This window comes from Elephantulus edwardii, unplaced genomic scaffold, assembly GCF_000299155.1.
Source record: "Elephantulus edwardii isolate Elephantulus edwardi_28Jun2011 unplaced genomic scaffold, EleEdw1.0 scaffold00315, whole genome shotgun sequence".
NCBI lineage: Eukaryota > Metazoa > Chordata > Mammalia > Macroscelidea > Macroscelididae > Elephantulus > Elephantulus edwardii.
Genome location: NW_006400065.1, coordinates 21,575 through 42,372, shown reverse-complemented (window position 1 = coordinate 42,372; position 20,798 = coordinate 21,575). Strand labels below are relative to the sequence as shown.

Genomic DNA, 20,798 nt, shown 5'->3' with positions numbered 1-20,798 from the left:
CATATCTCTTGTAATCAGTTTTCTCCCTCATCTGTTTCAAAGCAGTATACATTATTTATCCCATCTTTCTCAGTCTCCCCCTAACCCCGATGTCAGTCATGTTTTACAACAGTGGCACTATGCAGTATTTGTCCTTTTGTCACTGATATTTCACTCAACATAATGTCCTCCAAGGTCACCCATTTTGTATATTTCATGAGTTCCTTGTTTTTCAATGCAGCGTAGTATTCCATTGTGTGAATATCCCACAGCTTCTCTATCCATTCGTTTGTTGATGGGCACTTAGGTTGTTTCCAACTCCTTGCTATTGTGAACAAAGCTGCGATAAACATGAGTGTGCACCAGGGGGAATTCTAAACACAGAACTGGAGGAAGGGTTGACTAGGAGGGGGTCACGGAACGCTCCGGGCAGCGGGCAGTTTGCAAAGCCTTTGAGGTGAGTCCAATTGAGACATACCCAAAATGTTCCTTCCTGCAAAGGACTCTGGGAGTGAGCACGAGTGGCTCCAGTCCACAGTCACACTGGGACTCTAGCCAGTCTCCCCTCTTCTCTTGCCAGGACTGAATAGCTACTGAAATCCTGGCCAAAAGAAGAAGTGGCAGTTTGCTTCCGTTTGCAATTTGCCGGCCTTGGAAACCCTCATGGCCAGTACTCTGTCCTGTAGAATCACCACATTGAGTTGGGATCAATGCAGTGGCAACCGATCTGACTCGTTTGCTTGAAAGGTTAGTCGCTAGATGGCGCAAGTGCTCTGCATTCTCTCAACTGCTACCCTAAGACTTGGTGGTTCAAACCCACCCCGAGGTACTGAGGAATAAATGCCTGTCATTTGCTTCTATGAAGCACTTCTGTTCTGCATGAAAGGGGTTGTAATAGGTCAGAATTGACTCAATGACTAACAACCACCACCACCTCTCTGTAGATACGATCTTGTTTGGAAATTATTTTTTCTTGGGATCAGACTCCACAAGGGTAGGTTCTAAATCTTAGTGCTTTTGAGTTGTGAAAAAGGCAGAACAGACACAGAGAAGCACACAGGGAAAGCCAGATGTCAGGGCAGCCTTGTCTACACACCAAAGCATGCCCAGACCAGCCAACAGGGATGATATCAACACAAGGCTGAAACCTTATCTGGACTGCTGGCCACCAAAACTGTGAGAAAACACATCTCTGTTCTTCCAAGTCCCCCTCTTGTGTTCCGTCTGTGACAGCTAGGAAACCAAGACACCACATATGGCAGCTGTGAGGTCCCTGGGCGGTCCAAGGAGTTAACAGGGTTGGTTGTTAATGGAAGGGTTGCAGGTTCCAGTTCACCTGGAAGAGAGGCCTGGCAATCTAGTTCTCAAAAGGCAGCCATTGCAAACCCTGTGGAGCATGGCTCTACTCTGACAGGCAGGGGCCCTGTCATAAGTTGGAGTTGACTAACTGGCAGTTGGTTTATGGTGAAGATGCTGGTGACAGAGGAGAAGGATGTGCTGGGAGGAGGGACTCACATGTCTTTATGAGATAACATGCAGCCATGATGAACAAGATCCCAATTACCACAGCAGTGGAGATGATGAATACAAGGTTTATGCCTGGGTCTGACCATTCCCCAGGTCTGTCTGGAAAAAAAGAAGGAAACAGGTATTTAGGTAAGAAGACTTTCGGAGTTTTCCCCTTACCAGGAAATGTTAGATAGACCTTAGCTGAAAGCAGAGAGGAATGTCTATCTGTGTTTTGCTGACTATTCAAAGGCATTTGAGTATGTGGATCACAACGAATTGTGGCTAATCTTGAGAAAAGGGGAATTCCAGAACACTTGATGTGCTTATGTAAAACCTATACTTGGACCAGGAAGTAATCATCAGAACAGAGCAAGGAAACACTGTGAGATTCAAAATTAGGAAAGATGTACATTAGGGATGTGTCCTATCTCCATACCTCTACAATCTGCATGTGAAACAGAATATCCAGGAGGCTGGGGTTTATGAGGAAGAATGTGGGATGAGGATTGGAGGAAGACCATTAACAACCTGCATTATGCAAATGGCACAGCCTTGCTTGCTGAACATGAGAAGGACCTGAGGCATTTGCTGCAAAAAGCAGAGGAAAAACTGCCGTCCTCAGTATGGATTGAGAAAGATTTTCACCACTGGGCCAGTTGGTGGTATCATGAGAGATGAGAAAGAGATTGAGATTGTTAACAGCATCAACTTACTTGGTTCTACAGTCAACACCCTTGATACCAGCATTCAGGAAATCAAAAGACAAATATTACTAGGAAGGTTTGCTGTCAGAGACCTCTCCAGAGCACTGAAGAGCAACGATGTCAGTCTAGAGACTAAGGTGTGCCTGATCCAGGCAGGCCATGGTCTTCAAAATGAGAGCTGGACAGTGCATAAGAATGATAGAAGAAGGATTGATGTCTTTGAGTTGTGGTGTTAGAGAATAGTGACCATAACATCAACTGGCAAGAGAACAAACAAGCAGGTTTGTCCTGGAGAAGGTGAAACCAGGTTTCTCCTCGGAGGAAAGGATTTTGAAACTTGGTTTCACATACTTTGGGTACGTGGCCAGGAGAGACCAATCTTTGGAGAAGGACATCATGCTTGGAAAGGTGGTGGAACAGTTCAGGAGAGGAAGATCCTGAATAAGGTGAATTGACTAAGTAACTGGCGTAATGGGAGTAAGTGTGTTGGAAACAGTGAGATTGGCTCAAGATAGAGCAGCGTTCAGAGCTATTGTACAGAGGGTCACTATGAGTCATAAGTGACTTGATGGCACATAACAACAACAACAACAGGAAACCTTACTCCTTATTCTTATAATGGTACCTCTTTTAATTATCTTTAGATAGCTACTACTACTCCTCCATTAGTTGCTATGGCTTGAGTGGCCTGGACCCTCAGGTTCCTCAGATCGTGCTTTCGCCTACTCTTGGCCAAGCAGAGCATTCCATTCTCCTTCTTCAGTGATTGGTTGTTAGGTGGGCTGTGGCCTAAATTGAGCCAGTGAAGTCAGCTATGGGACTTCTTTCCCTGAGCAAGTTAAACTGTGCAGTGTGAACCTTGCTTCCCTAAGCATAACAGTCTTTTCTGAGAAGAAAGCCAACAAAGAAATAGGGAGATAAAAGAGGTGAAAAATGGCTCCTGAGTTACATGGTTTGAGAACCTGGATCTAACCATACCTGAAGTTGTGTTCCCCCCCCCCCCAATAAAGTATCTTTTTTGGTTTGGATTACTTTGAGTAGAGCTTTGACCCATTGTCATTGCTAGGGTTCTGGCCTTTCTGAGTCCATAGCAAGGAGACATCCAATAACTACCCCAAATTGGGTTAGGAGAGGGGTGTGTGTGTGTGTGTGTGTGTCCCCAGTTAATGGAACAGGAAAGCTGGTCCTTTCCCAGGGGAATCAGAGGAAGGCTAAGGGTCAGTGAACATTCTATGGCTGGGAGAAGTCTCTCACATAGGGACCACCTCCAAACCCTTCCTCAAAACGAATCCTGAAGCCATGTCTATTTTGGTGCCCCTCCCTCACCCAGGGAACTCCTTACCTCTGACCAGGACGGTCAGTGCTGCATGGCCAGTCCCGATGGCATTAGTGGCATTGCAGAAAAACGTAGTGTTGACTGACTCGTTGACAGCAGGGATGAAGATTTGGTGGCCTTGGGACACAACAAAGGAAGGCAGGGGGCCCCCGGTCCTAGGACAGACAGGTGAGGAGGTGACCTCTACCAGAGACCTAATGTGGTAGGTACCCTAGCACTCAGTGTGAGCAGGAATGCAGTAACCCTCACGTTGCTCTCTCAAGCTTCACCACCAGCTGCTGTCAAGTCAGTTCTGACTTCATGGTGTCCCTGGGCGTGTCAGGAATAGAACTGCCCCATAGAATTTCATGGCTGGTATCTGGAAGCAGATTGTCAGGCCTTTCTTCTGCGGTGCCTCTGGGAGGGTTTGAAATGCTAACCTTTCAGTGAATCACCGAGTGCTTCACTGTTTGTGTCATCTAGGGACGCGTGCTTAACCTATCATCAAATCCTGTTGACTCTGTCTTCAAAATCTAGCTATATCAGCTGTCTTCTTTTTTTTTTTAATTTCAGTGAAAATTTACAGAGACTTTGGATTTCTATTTCTTCATTGTTGTACTTTTCTCCCCTACTAACCCTCCCCCCTCAGTACCCTCCCCTCTTGGAAAAGTAAAAGAAAGGTCCACTCCACTATGCAGCCTTAGCTCTGGACTCCTGTCATGACAATAATACCTAATCACATATCCCTTTTAAACCATTTCCTCCCTCATCTCTTTCAATGCAGTATGCATTATTTATCCCATCTTTTCTCAGTCTCTCCCCGACCCCAATGTCAGTCCTGTTTTACAACAATGGCACCATGCAGTATTTGTGCTTTTGTAACTGTGATACTTCACTCAGCATAATGTCCTCCAGGATCCCCCATTTTGAATAATACTGCATGAGTTCCTTGTTTTTCAATGCAGCATAGTATTCTCTTATGTAAATATACCACAGCTTCTCTATCCATTTGTTTGTTGATGGGCACTTAGGTTGTTTCCAACTCATTGTGAACAAAGCTGTGATAAACATGGGTGTGCATATATATCTGCTTGAGTGTCAGTCATGGTCTTTTCGGGGTATATTCTCAGTAGTGGAATTGCTGGGTCAAATGGTATCTCTATTTGCAACTTTTTGAGAAAGCGCCATACCACCTTCCACAGTGGTTGCACCAACATCAGCTGCCACCTAAGGTACAACTGTTGGTTTCTCCCTGTCCAGGGCAAAGAGTTAAAAAAAAATCAGACACAAAGAAACAATCCACAGGCACAAAGAAACAATTAGTCCAAAGTATCAAAGGATGATGGGAACCCAGTAGAACTAGATGTTGCCCGTTGGACCACTGAGCTCTCTCTGGAAGGGACCACCACTGGGCATCCTGGATCAAGTAGGAGAAACAAATGTGGAACAAAAATAAAAATTATTTTTTTTAAAAAGGCCAGAATTACTAGTCTAATAGGAACTGAAGGGACCCCAGAGATATCTTATATATTTTTCAAGTCTGGAACAGAACTCACCCTCTTTAGCCAGACAATTAGGGGTGACCCCTAACACCCCAGAGATACACATTCCTAGGAACCATGAACTGTATGAGATCAAAAGGGTGGCATTTTCCCAGGGATCAAGCTCAGAAGACTGGAAGAGCTAGTGAAGGTGGATGAAAGAAAATGGGCAACACAGGAAAGAAGGGGAGGAGTGCTGTGATAATGTGGGGGATGGGGAGAACCCAGAAATAGACCCAGCTATCTATGGTCACCTAATATTCGACAAGGAAATCAAAGTTATCAAATGGGGAAATGACAGCCTCTTCAACAAATGGTGCTGGCAAAACTGGACTTCCACCTGCAGAAAGCTGAAACATAATCCACATTTCAGACAATACACAAAAATCAACTCAAGGTGAATTGGAGACCTGGGAGTAAAGCAAAACCATTAAGTTCACAAGAGACAAACTGGGATCCAGCTTAGACGCACTAGTCCAAGGTATAAAGAGACTGCTAAATACAGCCAGAAATGCACAATCTGAAGAGGATAAAATTGATGAATGGGACCGTCTAAAGATTAAATCATCGTGTGCATCAAAAACTTTTTCAAAAGGATGGAAAGAAAACCTACCAACTGGGAACAATTCGGTAATGCCATCTCAGACGAGAGTCTTACTATGAACATCTCCAGAATACTCCTGGGCCTCCACAAGAAAAAGACTGATAACCCAATTACAAAATGGGCAAAAGACATAGAAAGAATTTTCACAGAGGAAGATATTCGAATGGCAAACAGACACGTGAAGAAATGCTCCAAATCGCTGGCAATAAGAGATACGCAAATCAGAACCACAATGAGGTACCATCTCGCTCCAGTAACAGTGGAAAAGTTTAGCAGGGCAGCAAGTAATAAATGTTGGAATGGATGTGGCAAGAAAGAACCCTTAAGCCTTGTTGGTGGGATTGTAAAATGGTATAAGCATTATGGAAGGCAGTTTGGTGCTTCCTCAAAACGATGAACATAGAAATTCCCTTTGACCTTGTTCTTCCACTGCTTGGAATATACCCTGAGAATCTGAGAACTGAGGCACAAACAGATTTGTACACCAGTCTTTATAGCAGCATTATTTCCCATTATAAGAACATGGAAAGAACCCAGATATTCAACCACAAATGAATGGATTGAGAAACTAAGGTACATTCATACAGTGGAATACTATGCGGCAGGCAGGAGCAGATTTTGTAAGTTATTACCTAACTTGGGAGGGACTGGAGAGCATTATGCTGAGTGAACCAGCTCAGTCCCACAAGGACAAATATTGTATAAAACCGTTATTGTAGGACGAGGGGAGTGAGGGGGGTGGAAGCAGAGGGACGAGGATGTGCAGGGAGAGGGGGGATTAATCATGGGGTTGTACAATTTCATGGGTGGGGGGGTCAGGAAAATCGGAAGAATCTGGTGTAAAAACAATGCATTGGAATTTTGTAAATTAGTATTTTAAAAAAATCGAAAAGAAAATGTGGGGGATGGTCCGTCACTTCCAGAGATCAAACAATGTGTGAACGACTGAATGGAAAACTAATTAGGAAAAAAACACTGGAAACCCCAAGAGCAGTTCTACTTTGTCCTGCAGGGTTGCTCCGAGTTGGAATAGACTCAAGAGCAGCGGGACTTTTTGTTTTCTCCCCTGGTGGTGCAGACTGAAAGATCGACCCACTTTATGGAAGCTGTGTTTCCATAAGGACGAGAGCCTGGGAAAGCCTTCAGGCCGGTTCTGTTCAGTCTCACGTGTCTGTGAGCGCGAGACTGGACAGCGCCGACCAGTGACAGGAGAGTCTGCAGAGAGGAGCCCTGTGAATGATGAGGTTTTGTGGCTTCTGGGCAGAGTTTCTTCTGCTCCACAGCCCGGGGCGACCCAGTGCTGCCCGCGCCCGGTGTGCGGGCTCAATGGACAGCAGAGCAGGTGGACCGAGGAGCCTCGAGGGTCCACAAACAAGGCAGAAGGCCACCTCCCTCTCTTCTTACTTTCCTGCATCTTCCTCCTCCTTCCTCTGATGTGGGTGTCCAGCCTCCAGCTACCTCCTCCCTCAGACCCAGAAGTCCAGTCCCCACCCCCACCCCTTAAACCCACTTGTCCGTGTCCACCCAGGACTCACGTGCTCCACTCATAGCCGGTGGGCTCCGGGTTGCTGCGGATGTCACAGTTCAGGGTGACCTCACTTCTGCCAATGTACCAGTTGTCGTCATAGCCCAAGATGGACACTTCGGGCGCATCTGCGGAGAACAGACACTCAGGTCAGAGACGGTGTCTTCAAGGGACCTAGAATCTGTGACACTCATGTCACATCAAGGTGAGGCCTCGGGGGCTTGGGGACCTGCTAGAAAAGAGGGTGCCTGTGAGGGGTCTGGACAGTGGCCATCCTTCAGAGAGCAGGACCTAGGAGACCTACAAGTGGGAGTCAGTGGGGGACAGAGAGGGCTTCTCGTAGGACCCAGCTCTCCTGGTTGTCCCCTCCTGTGTCTTGTGAGGAAGGCCTCTTGGGTCTTTCAGTAGCCAGGAGGACATCCAAGGCCCTGGGACAAAACTCACACCCCCTGTGCCCACCCCTGGGGCTCAAATTCCAGCTGAGCAGTAGATAGGCGTCTAAGGTAAACAGGGGGGCCCTCACGCCTTCGAAGGACAACCACATGAGGGAAAAACACAGCACTTGCTCAAGTCCAGACGTAGGAAGGGGTAGTACAGAAGGATGAATGGAGATGAGATGCCCATGGAGGGAGTGGGCAGAGTACAGTCACAGCGTGAGCATGGCAGTTAATGTTCATGAATCACATGTTCTAATAGAAAACCAGTTTGCTCTGTAAGCCTTTGCTCAAATCACAGTGAAAAGGAAAGGCTTCACAGTGCTGTTCCAGAGAGTCCCTGAGGGGTCCATAGAGGGAGTATGGGGTGCGGGGGTGTCCATGTTGGTGATGTCAGGAGTGCCAGTGCTGACACGCAGGAGGATGATGTAGAGAGTGTTGGGGGGCTGTGTGGACAGGACTCTATTAGGGTGGGTGGACAACCCCTGGGCAAGCCAGTGTAGACAAAACTGGGGCAGATCAGAGTAGATCACATGGTGGACAGCGCTCTTGAGACCCAGGGTAGACGATGCAGGGAAGCCCAAGAGAGCCAGCACCAGGTGCAGGCGATGAAAACGGATTGATGTGGGCAGTGGAGGTGGTCCAGTATAGACGTGTCTCCAGGGAAGCCAGTGTAGACAACACAGTATTAATACAGATGATGAACCCGTCTAGATGATACAGAGGAGAGTTTAAACAGCTGGTGTAGACAGTGCTGACCATGAATGGCCCAGGCACGGCCAGTGTACACAGAGGAGTAACGGTGTGGGAAATGGGGTAGGTGTTGGGAAGGAGGGCAGGGAACAGTGCTGATGGTGACCTGTGGGATCATGATGTAGCAAGGTGGGGAAGGTCGGTGTAGACAGTTCTGCAGGGAAGCACGCAGAGACAGTGAGTGGGGGCAGTGTAGACGGTGCTCAGGGGATTCAGTCTCTATTCCAGAGTATCAGTGTAGACAGGGTCCAGGTGAGTCAGAGTAGACGACCCGGGAACAGTGTGGACTGTGGCCCAAGTTGCTGATGGAAACAGGGAAGGGACAGTGTGTTTTGGACACAGCATGCCAGTGGAGACAATGCAGGCTGGGCATGTAGGCGACAGTGTAGACAGTGGTAGCCATATAGACAAATAGGCAGAGAGCTGAGTGGATAATGGGGGTAATGTGGACAGTGGCCTGGACAGCCAGCTTTGACAGTGCAGGGAAGAGCAGAGCTGACAGTGGAAGGCAGCGTGGACAGCAGAGGGTGGAGGCGGCCCAGTGTGGCCCCGCCTGCTAGTCACTCACAGTGCACAGAGAGAGTCACAGGCAGCAGGTGAGGGGCTGGGAAGCCCGCATGGTCCACTACACAGGTGACGTTTTTGAGGTCTACCTCGCTGGAAGGAACCACGAGCAAGAGACTGGTGACAGTGTCTGTGCCAGGCAGGGGCCCTGGTGCCTGGCTTGTGTTAACCTGCCAGTTCAGGGGCAAAGACCAGGAGATGTTGGCAGGAGGATGGCCCCCTGCAGAGACACAGCGTGCTGCAGGCACAGGATCCGGGTGAGGCGGGCCTCTCACCTCCAGGGCTTCCACCAGGTCCTGGGGTTTGACTGGGGGAGAAACACAGAGAGATGGTATCACACACAGTCATCACTTTCTTCTCAAGCGTCACCTAACAGGCCTTTTTTTTTTTTTTAACATAACTAGTCTGTTTATTATCCTACTGATTTAATTTCTTTACAAAAAAATTCTTATTTGCTTAAATTTGTCTAAGGTTTTGAGATTTGCAAAAGAAATCTTTTATTTTGTACACAAGTTTGTCTAAGGGTTTGATACTTTTAAGGAAAAAGAGGCAAAAGTTGAGATGGTGGTGGAGCTGAGACCTGGGTCTTATATTAAGAGGATTTTGTGACTCTCACATCCACTTTTTCTTGCAGTGTTATTGACACAGTGACTGTCCCAGTGGCTCCAGCAGATCGTGAGGCGGTGCAGGATAGAACTGTCAGATCTGTTGTTCTACGAGGAGTGACCGACTTGACAGCCCCTAACCAACACCACATACTCTTTCCCTTTTAATGTGACCTTTTTCAAGAAAAGAATTATATTTCTAAGTCTTACATAACTGAGCTTGATTTATTACTTTAAAAACTGGGAACTGGGAGGCCCAGGTGTGTCCCAGAGGGATCCAAGTGACTTCTCAACAGGCTGTTGGCTGTGACACCCCACCAAAGACAAGGAGAATAAAGTGGCAGTCTTTCCTCTTGCCCCTCCCATGGTCAGCTTCCCCTTGGCCTAGGGGAGGCTGGCGGGTCTGACACCATGGGGAGCTGCTACAGCTGCCTGAACAGAGACAGCATCCCAGACAACCACCCCACCAAGTTCAAGGTGGCGAATGTGGACGACGACGGGGTGGAGATGGGCTCTGGGGTGATGGAACTGACCCAGAACGAGCTGGTGCTGCAGCTGCATCACCGCGAGGCCGTCCGCTGGCCCTACCTCTGCCTGCGCCGCTATGGCTACTGCTACAGCCTCTTCTCCTTTGAGAGTGGCCGCCACTGTCAGACAGGCCAGGGGATATTTGCATTCACGTGTCCCCGGGCCAAGGAAATCTTCAACCTCCTTGAGGAGCTGATGCAGTTCAACGGCATCAACGTGACCGAGGAGCCGGTCATTGCCACCCGCAGCAGCGACCCTGTGGAGCTCAGCCCCCAGCCTCCCAGCACTCCAGATTATACCGCCTCCAGCTTCTCTGATGGCTTTGAAGGGTGCCCAGGTGAAGGTTCCAGGTTCTCGGCTCGCCGGCGCCCCTCAACAAGGAGCCTGAGACAGCCCTCCCGTGGGGAAGAGCCCACCCATGCCCTCATTGCTCCAGATGAGCAGTGCCCCACCTACATCAGCACAGCAGCCAGTGAGGAAGACCACCGCAGGAGCCGCCACCACCTGCAGCCCCTGCGTGAGGGCCGGGACCCCCTCACCACGCAGACGGAGGCCCCAGACCAGCGAGACCCACAGGTCTTCTTGGAGCCGGGCCAAGTGAAGTTTGTGAAGGGCCCCACACCTTCTCGGCGGCACCTGAAGTGCCAGGGCCTGTGCCCCAGCCTGCATGACCCGTCCCCCCCACACCACAGTGAGGGCTCCTCTGAGGGTCCTGGCCAGCCCAAGTGCACCTATGAGAATGTCAGCGGGCAGCTGCGGCGACGGTCTCGCTGGAGACGGAGCCCAGAGAAGCCAGGCTGGAAGGGCCTCACCCACCGTCAGGCCACCCTCCTGCACTATGAGAACCTGCCCTCGCTGCCCCCCCTGTGGGAGTGCCAAGACCAGCAGCTGGAGGAGGAGACCGGGGATGACGGAGACTCAGGGGATGTGCTCACGCCCTCCTCCAAGAGCTTCCCCGATTGTGAGGCGGATGAGACCCCACTGCAGAAGCCTCCCAGCACCCAGGCTAACTCCAGTAGCCATGGCAATTTCCCTGGGCCACTGACCCCCCGCTGTGGATCCCAGAGTGATTTCCGCAGGCCAGGCCCTGAGCCCCCAAGGCAGCTCAACTACATCCAGGTGGAGCTGAGCGGTGGTGAGAGCCCTGAGGGGTCCCAGAACCCCTCAGTCCCCAACCCCTCTGCGTCTCGCATCTCAGACTCTTATGCCGTGATTGACCTCCAGAAGACCATGGCATTGTTCAACCTGAAGAGGGCTGTGCCACAAGACGATGGCACCAGGAAGACCCGGCACAACAGCACCCACCTGCCTCTGTAGGGCCGGCCTGCCGCCACCCTCGCCCTGGGCCACCTCTGCCTCACGCTCCTGGCCCTTGAGCCCATCCCTGGGGCTCAGGGTTGCTTTGCACAAGGCCACTGAGGTGGGGCCAGATGCTTACCCACATTGGTCAAGAGTCCCCAGAAATACCAGCCATTGCCTCCTGGTCTCCCCAGGGATGGGAAGAAAGCGGCCAGGCAAGGAGGGAGCCACGTCTGTAACTGTGAAGGGTTCCCATGATTGCATTCAGCACCTTCCTCTGTTATGTCTTGTCTGTCTGTCTGTGTGGTTTTTGGTTTTGTTTTCTGGTTTTGGTTGAAATTTTGCAGCATTTTGTACCTGTTGATTTTATTTATCAGTTTATTTTTCTATTGTTTTAAATGTTATTTAACATTTATTATGAATATTACAATTATTTTAAAATTATAAATAAAAAAACCACACTACAGAACCACTTCACAGTTCTGCGTGTGATGCTTGCACAGGGGCCATGCGAGTCTCCCCTGTGTTGCTCCCATGTTAGTGTACGTGGTGCTGCAGAGAGCATGGGCCCATTTTCTGGCACCACTCCACTGCTGGTGGCATATGCATTCTCCAAGGCAGTATCAACTCTCCCTTTCCCTCTCCCTTCACTTCTTCCCAGCTCTCACCAGAATCACCTCTGAGCCCATCATTCCACTGGCTGGCTGGGTGATGTGGAGTCGACCTGACTCACAGCCCCCTGGACAGAACAGAACGAAGGCCCTCCGATCCTGTGCTGGCCCCTCCATCTCCGCCACACTCGGTTCACCGTCATGCACCTCCTTGAGGACCTCACTCGCATCCTCCTCATGCCCTGTGTGTGTGGAGTGAATGGCTCCACTGGCTTTTGCTAGCCTTGGTCCCAGTTACTCCCCTCACCAGGCTGGGCAGGAGTATGCAAATGCGAGGTGATTATGTCAGGAAGGACCAAGAGAACAAGCCAGTGGAAGAAGTGCAGCCAGCGTGCTCCTTAGAGGCGAGGGTGGGGAGACGGCACCTCACCTGGTTTGGGTACCTTCCCTGGAGAAGGACATCGGGCTTGAAGAGCAGAGGTCAGGGAAAGAGAGCAAGACCCTGAAGGAGACGATTGACACACTGACCCCAGCACAGCGGAGTGTGTGAAGACGGTGCTGGTTCAGCAGGAGTTCCCTCTACTGTACCCAGGGTCACTGAGTGGGGGTTGCCTTGCTGACCCCAAACCAGGGGACTGGATAGCTTATTCATAATGTAAACGTGTGTGGCACCCGTTAGTCTGGGACCACACAAATAAGACATACAGAATGCTCATGTGGGGGTGGTTTCAGTCGGGCCACAGCAGAGTTGGAAAATGCAGAAATTGCAACCATTATGAAAGCAGAGCCGTGACACCGGAGGGGTTGGTGGGACAGGAGAGGCAGGAGAAGAGGACAGGTATGACGGCAGCAGAAACTAGGAGGCGTGAGACGGAGCTTTGGGCTCCCGGCTCTGGGACCTGGGCTGCGTCCTGGGACCATCTGCAGTGGAGCTAAGTGGACTGATTCCTGGGCCTCGATTAGAGCGTCCAGGGGCTCTGGTCAGTGGTGGAATGGGATGCCACTGCAGATGCTTAGAAAAAGGACAGCGCTACAAGTGCTTTGTCACATTTGCCCAGCAGGGCCCAGGCCAAGGGCCAGAGAGCCGGTCTGCCCTTCAGCATGGCTGGGAAGAGGCTGGCCTGCCTGGAGAGCTGTATTCAGAGCCATCTCTTAACCTGAACTGTAACCTGTTCCTTCCCCAGTAAAGAGCTCTGGTGGCCCAGTGTGCTGTGAGTTGCACTGCTAACTGAAGGGTCAGTGGTCTGAATCCACTGGAGAAAGAAGGGAAATCTCTTCCCATAAATATTCACAGGCTCATAGACCCAGAGGAGGGTCACTATGAGCCGGAATGTGCTCACCAGCAGTGGGTTTGGTGTTTTGGGGCTGACTTCTCCAATAAACTCCCGAATTGGGAGGGAGCTCTGGTGGCCTTGCGCATAAGGAGTTGTGGTGGTAACCCAAAGGCACGTGGTTTAAATCCACCAGCTGCTCCATGGGAGAGAGACCAGCAGACTCCTTCTGTGCAACTTACAGCCTCTGAAAACCCACCGAGGCGGTTGAGGAGGGAAACACAGGGATGGCTGGTTCCCGTTCCAAGGACAAGGAAGGGCCATCACATTTTCTCCTGGGCTCATGAAATGGAACTGAAATCCCCAACGACTGTGGGCACTAGGGAGAGTGGCTGAGTATCGAGATGCCTCTCCTTGAGGGATGGGAAGGAAGGGAAAATGAATAAATAGTTGAGACGGGCGAGAGGAGAGGTGATACAGAGTAAGCGACGGCTGCTGGGTTGGAACCGACCCATAGCTGACCCGCAGTGAGATTTCAGAGGCTGTAAATCACACAGAAGGAGACTGCCCATCTTTCGCTCATAGAGCAGTTGATGGATTCGAATCACCTGCCTTTGAAATGGCAGTGCAACTCCATACCACGAGGCCACCAGAGGTCCAAGGGTTGATCAGACAATGCAATTGAATGAACTACATTTACAATGGTAATCAAGATTATAAAGCAAAGTTTCTATGGATGAATGTAGGAAAAGCCAATGTGATTTGAAAACCTTCCCTCAAATCGAAAGGGGTGGGGGAAGGTGACAATTCTCTTTGTCTGTGGGCCTCACCTTTCCGTTTCTCCAATCAGTGTAGCAAACCCTCTGCACTTGACAACTTAGCCTGAAGGCTGGAAGTTGCAATCTACTTGTGGGTGGGGAAGGAGGAGCTGGTTAACTGCTCTATAAAAGGGCACAGCCAAGAAGAGCCTCCCAGGCACATCTACTCCATAACCCACGAAGTTGCCGCCCACTGTGGTTGCTCAGCAAGCAAGTTGGAGACTTTTGGTTTTGTTGTTTGCTTTTGGTTTTTTTTTTTTTTTATATATAGGGTGCTCACAGGAGCCAGCGATGGTACACACTCGCTTCTAAATACTTCACCTTGAATAATCAGTGGAATTTCAGACCTGCCGACAGAGGGCAGCAGCAGACTACAGTTGTTATATATGCCATCCAGTCGCTTGAGACTCACAGCAACCTTACCTACAACAGCTCTAAATCTTCCTCAATCCTGAGCCAATTTCATTGTTTCTGACACACCTGCTATCATTACCCCAGTTACTGAGTCAATCCTTCTCATCCAGGGTCTTCCTCTCCTGCGTTGTCTGTCCCACCTTTCCAAGCATGATGTCCCTCTCCAAGGACTGGTCCCTCCTGGCAACATGCACAACAAATATGTCAGATGGAACATTAAAATTTTTGCCTGCAAAGAGCAGCTTGGTTTCACCGTCTCCTGGACAAACCTGTTTGTTCTCTTAGCAGTCTCTGGTATGTTCAATACTCTTTTCTAGCACAACTCAAAGGCATTGATTCTTCTATTAGTCATTGTCCAGATCTCTGATGCAGGGTAAGTACTTGCAAACACCATGGTTTGGATCTGGGGCCCCTTAGTCTCTAGACTCATACCGTTGCTCTTTCAATATTCTGGAGAGGTCTCTGACAGCAGACATGCCTAATGCAGTCTGTCTTTTGATTTCCTGGCAGCTGTTACCAAGAGTGCTGATTGTGGAACCAAGCAAGCTGAAACTATTAACAATCTCAATCTCTTCACCATCCATCATGATGCTGCCAATTCGTCCAGTGGTTAAAATCTTTGGGTTTTTTTTTTATATCGAGCTTCAATCCACATTGAAGACTGCAGTCCTTGACCTTCTGTAGTAAAGGCCTCAAGTCCTCCTCAGTTTCAGCAAGCAGGGTTGTGTCATCTACATAATGCAGGTTGTTGATGAGTCTTCCTCCAATCCTGATGCCACATTCCTCCTCATAGAGTCCAGCCTCCTGGGTGATCTTTTCCACATATAGATTGAAACAGTATGGAAATAGGATGTATCCCTGGCATGCATCTTTCCTGATTTTGAACCATGTAGTGTTTCCTTGCTTTGTTCTGACAACTGCTTCCTCGTCCATGTATAGGTTTTGCATGAGCAAAATCAAGTGTTCTGGGATTCCCATTCTCCTGAAGGTTAGCCACAGTTTGTTGTGATCCATATAATCAAATGCTTTTGCACAGTCAATGAAACAGTAACAGACATTCCTCGTACTCTTTGCTTTCCACCAAGATCCATCTAACATTGGCTATAATGTCCCTAGAGCCACGGCCTCTTCTAAACCAAGCCTGCACACCTGCCAGTTCTCTGTTGATGGGTTCCAGTCGTTTTTGGATAATCTTCAGCAGGATCTTGCTTGCATGTGACAGTAATGATACAGGCCCCCGACTTGAGGGGGGACCTCATGCACAACAGGATCAGAACACTGTGAAACCCCCAGGGTTTTCACTGGCTGACTTCCAGAAGCAGAGGGCCAGGCCTTTTCTCTTAATCTCTTCGTCTGGAAGCTCCAGCTGAGCCCTGTTCAGCACCGTGCAGGGATTCAGCCTCGGTCTCTGGCATGGAGAGCAAGGATTCTACCACTGAAACAGCACTGGCTGCCGGCTGATACTGTTAACCAGCTCCACTTTTATGAAGAGGAAAGGAAGATCCCCCAGGTAACCACTTGCTTGAGGTGGTGACCGAGGGGGCAGCACTGGGCCAAACGGTGGCCAGACTCTCCCAAGATGAAGCTGATTGCTGTGAAGTCTGTTCTGAGTCAGGTCCTGCGGCTCCATGGATTGCAGGGCAGAGCTGCTCCACAGCCCATTTCTTGGTGGCAATCTCTATGGAATCTTGAGTCTTTTCTTGAGAGTGAGCGTCTCGGTGGAAGCAATTCTCCAGGCCTTTTTTCCCCCATGGTGCCCCAGGATACACTTCAGTTAACAGTGTATGTTGGGTATCATGTAGTTGCCTATAGGGATGCCAAGACCAACAGATGGGAACCATGTCCTATCCTGCGCCAGCCTCACCATATGCCGGAGCCATTGTTACAGTCACCGTGTGTGTGCCTTTCATGGGGCTCGGGACAAACCCAGCCCTCCTCAAACACTCCCAGCTCTGCTTTCCCCATCCACCCCACCAACCATCCACCCTTGGTCTGCCCTCAGCCCCAAGGTGTTTACTCCTCACTTCTTCAAGCCCAGCCCCTCCATTCCCTGAAGTCCAGCCTCATCTGCACCCCATCTCTGCCTTGCCCCCTACTTGTGTCCCCCAAGAACCCCAGCCCTCTTCATTCCTTCTCTGGACCTCCCATCTCTCCCCTCAGCCCCAAGCTTACCAAGCACATGCAGTCTGGTGCTGGCCTTCAGGTCTCTGTGGCTGCCATGCGGGTAGGTGACAAACTCACAGTGGTAGGTGTTCTCATCCTGGACCTGGAGCGATTTCAACAGGAGCGAGGCGTTCATCAGCCTGGTTCCAGGTCCAGAGGCCATGAACTCCATCCTTTCTGGGTCGGTGACGATGGCTTTACCAGCATAGATTGAGGCCACAGAGATTCTGTCGGAGGCCTCTCCACGGTACCAGACCACCTGGGTCACCTGCATGCCACGCACCAGCGGCTGCAGGTGACATGGCAGCATGGCATTGGCACCCAGGAAACCATACACCTCAGGGGGCATGTTGACACTGCCAATCTGGGCTTCTGTGGGGGAGAAGTGAGGGAGTCAGGCCTGGGGGTCCTGCTGTGGATGGGGAGGGACACCCCAGACCACAGATGATACAGTGGGGTGGGGAGCTTTAAAAATTGCTGCTGGGGTGAGCTCTGGTGGCCTAGTGGCAGGAAACTGCACTGCAATCCCAGAGGTGCGTGGTTCAAATCCACCAGATGCTCTGCTGAAGAAGGAGGAACAATCGCCTCCTGTACCAGTCAGATCCAATTTGACGGTACACACATAAAAAGAATAAATAAATATATATATATATATATAAATAAATTAAAAAATTGCTCCTGGGATGCTGGGCAACTAGCAGAGGCTGGCTACAGCCCCATCCTCATTACCGTATTTCCTCTATCTCTGTGTCACTTGCTTTTTTTTTTTTTTGGTAAGGTTAGTAGCACTTACTGTGACCCATGGTAATAGCAGCTGCATTGAGAAAATCTGTTATCAAGGACCTCTCCCAAGTGCTAAAGAGCAAGGATGTCAGTTTAAAGACTGAGGTGTGCCTGATCCAAGCCATACGGCTCTCTCCCTCCCCTCCTCAAAATGCCTCCTATGCATTTGAAAGTTGGACAGTGAATAAAGATGACAGAAGAACACATGCCTTTGGATTGTGGGGTTGGAGAAGAATACTGCACATCTCATGGCCTACCAAACAATGAATCTGTCTTGCAGAAAATGCAACCAGGGTGTTTCGAGGCAAGAAGGGTGAACCTTGGTCTCATATATACTTTGGGCACATTGTCAAGAGGACACAGTCCTTGGAAACACACATCATGCTGGGAATGGTGAAGGCTCAGAGAACGAGAGGAAGACCTTCAACAGGATGGACTGACACCGTGACCGTGCCATGGACTTGAGGAGATTGGAGATGATGACAATGGATCAGGACAGGAGAGGTTCCCATCTGCTGCCTGTGGGGTCGCTGTGAGTTGTAGTCGACAGCACCTAACAACAGTAAAAGGGCAACTTGATTTTTTTTTTACAACTTGTTTTTTTAAATAATGTTCTGTTTGTTTTGGTTCAGAGCATATGCAGCAGGACATACACCAATTCAGGAATTTCCGCATGCAGGAGCCTCAGTCCCCTTGTTGTGCCCTTCCAGCCTGACAACCTTTCTCAGCCTCCTTTCTGAGCTCTTCCTCCCCCATTTCGTAAACACATCCTCTTGTCTTTTTTTTTTTAATTGAGTAAAATGCGGGTAAAACCGTATATACCTTCTAAGCCACTCCTGGGGGTTCAATCCAGTGGCATTAAAGATTTCCACGATCGTGTGCACTGTCACCGCACTGGAGTTGCTGAACTCCCTGTCCTCTGTTGTAAGATTAGGTGGTTTATTTATAGCCCCAAAGTAGGAAAGGGGTTGCCCTTTACCGCAAGGGTAAAAATAACCAGCCCAGCCCAAAGTGGCTCCTGCTTCACCGACCTTCCTCCTCCGTGGACTTTCTGCTAGAGGGGGGCCTCCTCATCTGTCCCCCACAGAGCACCTGCTGAGCCCAAACTGCTGAACTTTAGGTAAGCAGTCCGACACCGACCCTACAACACGTCCATGGTGCACTTTTGTGACTTTATGGTGAGACGTGGCTTTACACATTTGGGGCATGTTATCAGGAGGGTCTGGCCTCTAGAAAGGAAATCACACTTGGAAAAGAAGAGGATCAAGGAAGGAGAAGACCCTCAGTGAGATGGCTGAGTAGGGACCGTGACTCTGGGCTCCTTTGCAGGGTTAATATGCTGTTGTGCAGGTTACTTGTTGTTGAGTCAATTCTCACCATGAGTGTAGCTCCACATATGTACAGGTTTTCCACATCTGGGATCTCTGGTTGCCAGGTCTCTCTTCTGAGGTGCCTTGGGGAGGCTTCAAGCCATCAACATTTCTGTTAGTAGCCCCGGGATTAATCATCTATGCCATCCAAAACAAACAACAAAATGCCACCACCAACAACCAAAACCAAATGCCAAACTCATGTCAGCTAAATTGATTTCAACTCACAGCAACCCAACAGATCAGAGATGAACCACCCCATAGGGTCTAGTTCTGATTCCTCAAAATGGCATAAAACAACAACAATCTTTAAAGAAAACTGACAAGGTGGGGGGAGTGTAGCACGACCAAGAAATAATTGCCAGGAGAGGAGTGGGTCTTTTTGGACCTGGACCCCTCCATGATGAAGCTCCTTGATGAGGGGGAAGGTCAGAACAAGTCTTCAGGTAATGCCAGGACTGCAGACGCTGAAGGACTTTCCTCCACAACCAGGGAGAGGGGGTGAGCACTGCCCTCTAGCTGGCACCCTGAATTCAGACCTCTAGCCTCTTAAACTGTAAGACAATTCATCTGTTTGTAAAAGTCACCCTCTTGTGGTATTTTGGTTATTGTACTGCATTATCGTTTTTAAGTGCAGTAGAGTCGTCAGTGACTCATAGCGACCCTATGAATGAAAGCCCTGAACACTTATATAACTTTCATCATTTCTCCAAGTTCATAGAGTTTCAGAGACAAGCTGTTTCGGAAGTGGATGCCACTCCTGCTTCCAAGCTTGTTTTAATCAGGGAGCTCCATCACTGTCCACCATGGCTAACCATTATCACATCTGACACATCAGTGTCACAGTGTTTAGCCTCACAGCAACCACGAGTTACAGCAATCCCAAAGGCATATGGTTTGAGGCCACCAGCCACTCTGTAGGAGAAGTATGGGCAGTCTCCTGCTGGGCAATTAACTGCTTCTGAAAACCCACCGGAGGGTCAGCTATGGGTCAGATCCAGCTCAATGGTAGTAGCATTGGAGAAGTGAGATAGTAAGCAGCATTAGAAAAACAGGCGGCTGCTGTGAGCCCTGTGTGATAGATGGGAAAACTGAAGCATCTGGCCTAATTCACAAAGGGGGTAAGTGGCAGTGGTGGGATTTGAGCCTGGACCTCTAACCACTAGATCCATGGTGACATATGGAAAGGTCTCCCTAGCACATAGTAGGCCCTTAGCGTGTGACTGAACTTACTGCTCTGCATATGCTCATAGCCCTAGTAGAGAGTGCATAACATGTTGGACTGTGAACCAAATGGTCATCAGTTCAAATTCACAACCTGCTTCAAGGGAGACCGATAGCTGGTCTCCTCCTGTAAGATTTACAGTCTGGCTGTCACATTGAAGACAGTGGGGCTTTTTTTGTTTGCTCTTTCGGTTCGTATAAGTCAGAACAAAGATAATGGAGGAGAAGGGAAGGACCAAGTCCTGAGCCTGCGATGGCTGAGATTCGGAGTGACGAGGCCCTGACTGTCTGGTTGGGCCTTTATGTCACGATGAATGGGGTGACGTGGTCGTTATGTGTTGATGTGGTTTTCCCTCCATAATGTGGTCTGATGGGATCAGCCTTGTTCTGACATCAGCCGGTTAGGGTGTGATGTTATTATTGCTAGGTGCTGTCAAGTTGTCATAGCAACCTGAAGAACAAAAGATCAAAACAGCCTTATCTTGTACCACCTTCATGACCTCCAGTTCCTCCATGTTTGGTCCTGGCCCTGCTCTGATGCGGGGAAGTTTGCTTAGGAGCATGACCTGCACTGACCATACTATTGCTGCTGTTATGTGCCACGGAGTCTGAGTGACTCATAGCTGACCCAGAGCAGATTTTCACAGGCTGTAAATCACCCAGGAGGAGAATGCCCACCTTTCTCCCATGGAGTGGCTGGTGGATTCGAACCACTTGCCTTTGGCTTAGCAGTGCAACTCCTTATCCACTAGGCCACCAGAGCTTCCTGTACTGGCGGGGCGGG

General features: G+C 49.5%; 1 protein-coding gene and 1 pseudogene across 1 annotated transcript; one reads left to right on the top strand and one right to left on the bottom strand.

Moving 5' to 3' along the window:
* Positions 1-3,514: 3,514 nt before the first annotated feature.
* PVR (poliovirus receptor) lies at positions 3,515-9,685 on the bottom strand. Its single transcript, XM_006901255.1, has 4 exons — positions 9,679-9,685; positions 8,933-9,235; positions 7,188-7,305; positions 3,515-3,683 (listed from the first exon to the last, which is right to left on the bottom strand). Exons 1-4 carry the CDS (start codon positions 9,683-9,685, stop codon positions 3,515-3,517), a joined length of 597 nt encoding a protein of 198 aa, XP_006901317.1.
* Positions 9,686-9,944: 259 nt separating this feature from the next.
* Positions 9,945-11,378, top strand: LOC102874021 (annotated as a pseudogene).
* Positions 11,379-20,798: the final 9,420 nt, after the last annotated feature.

Coding starts and splice junctions, on each gene's coding strand:
- PVR (XM_006901255.1), bottom strand. Junction 7,306..8,932: donor TGTGACTCTCTCTGTGCACT/GTGAGTGACTAG, acceptor TGTTCTCCGCAG/ATGCGCCCGAAGTGTCCATC. Junction 3,684..7,187: donor ACCGGCTATGAGTGGAGCAC/GTGAGTCCTGGG, acceptor TGTCTGTCCTAG/GACCGGGGGCCCCCTGCCTT.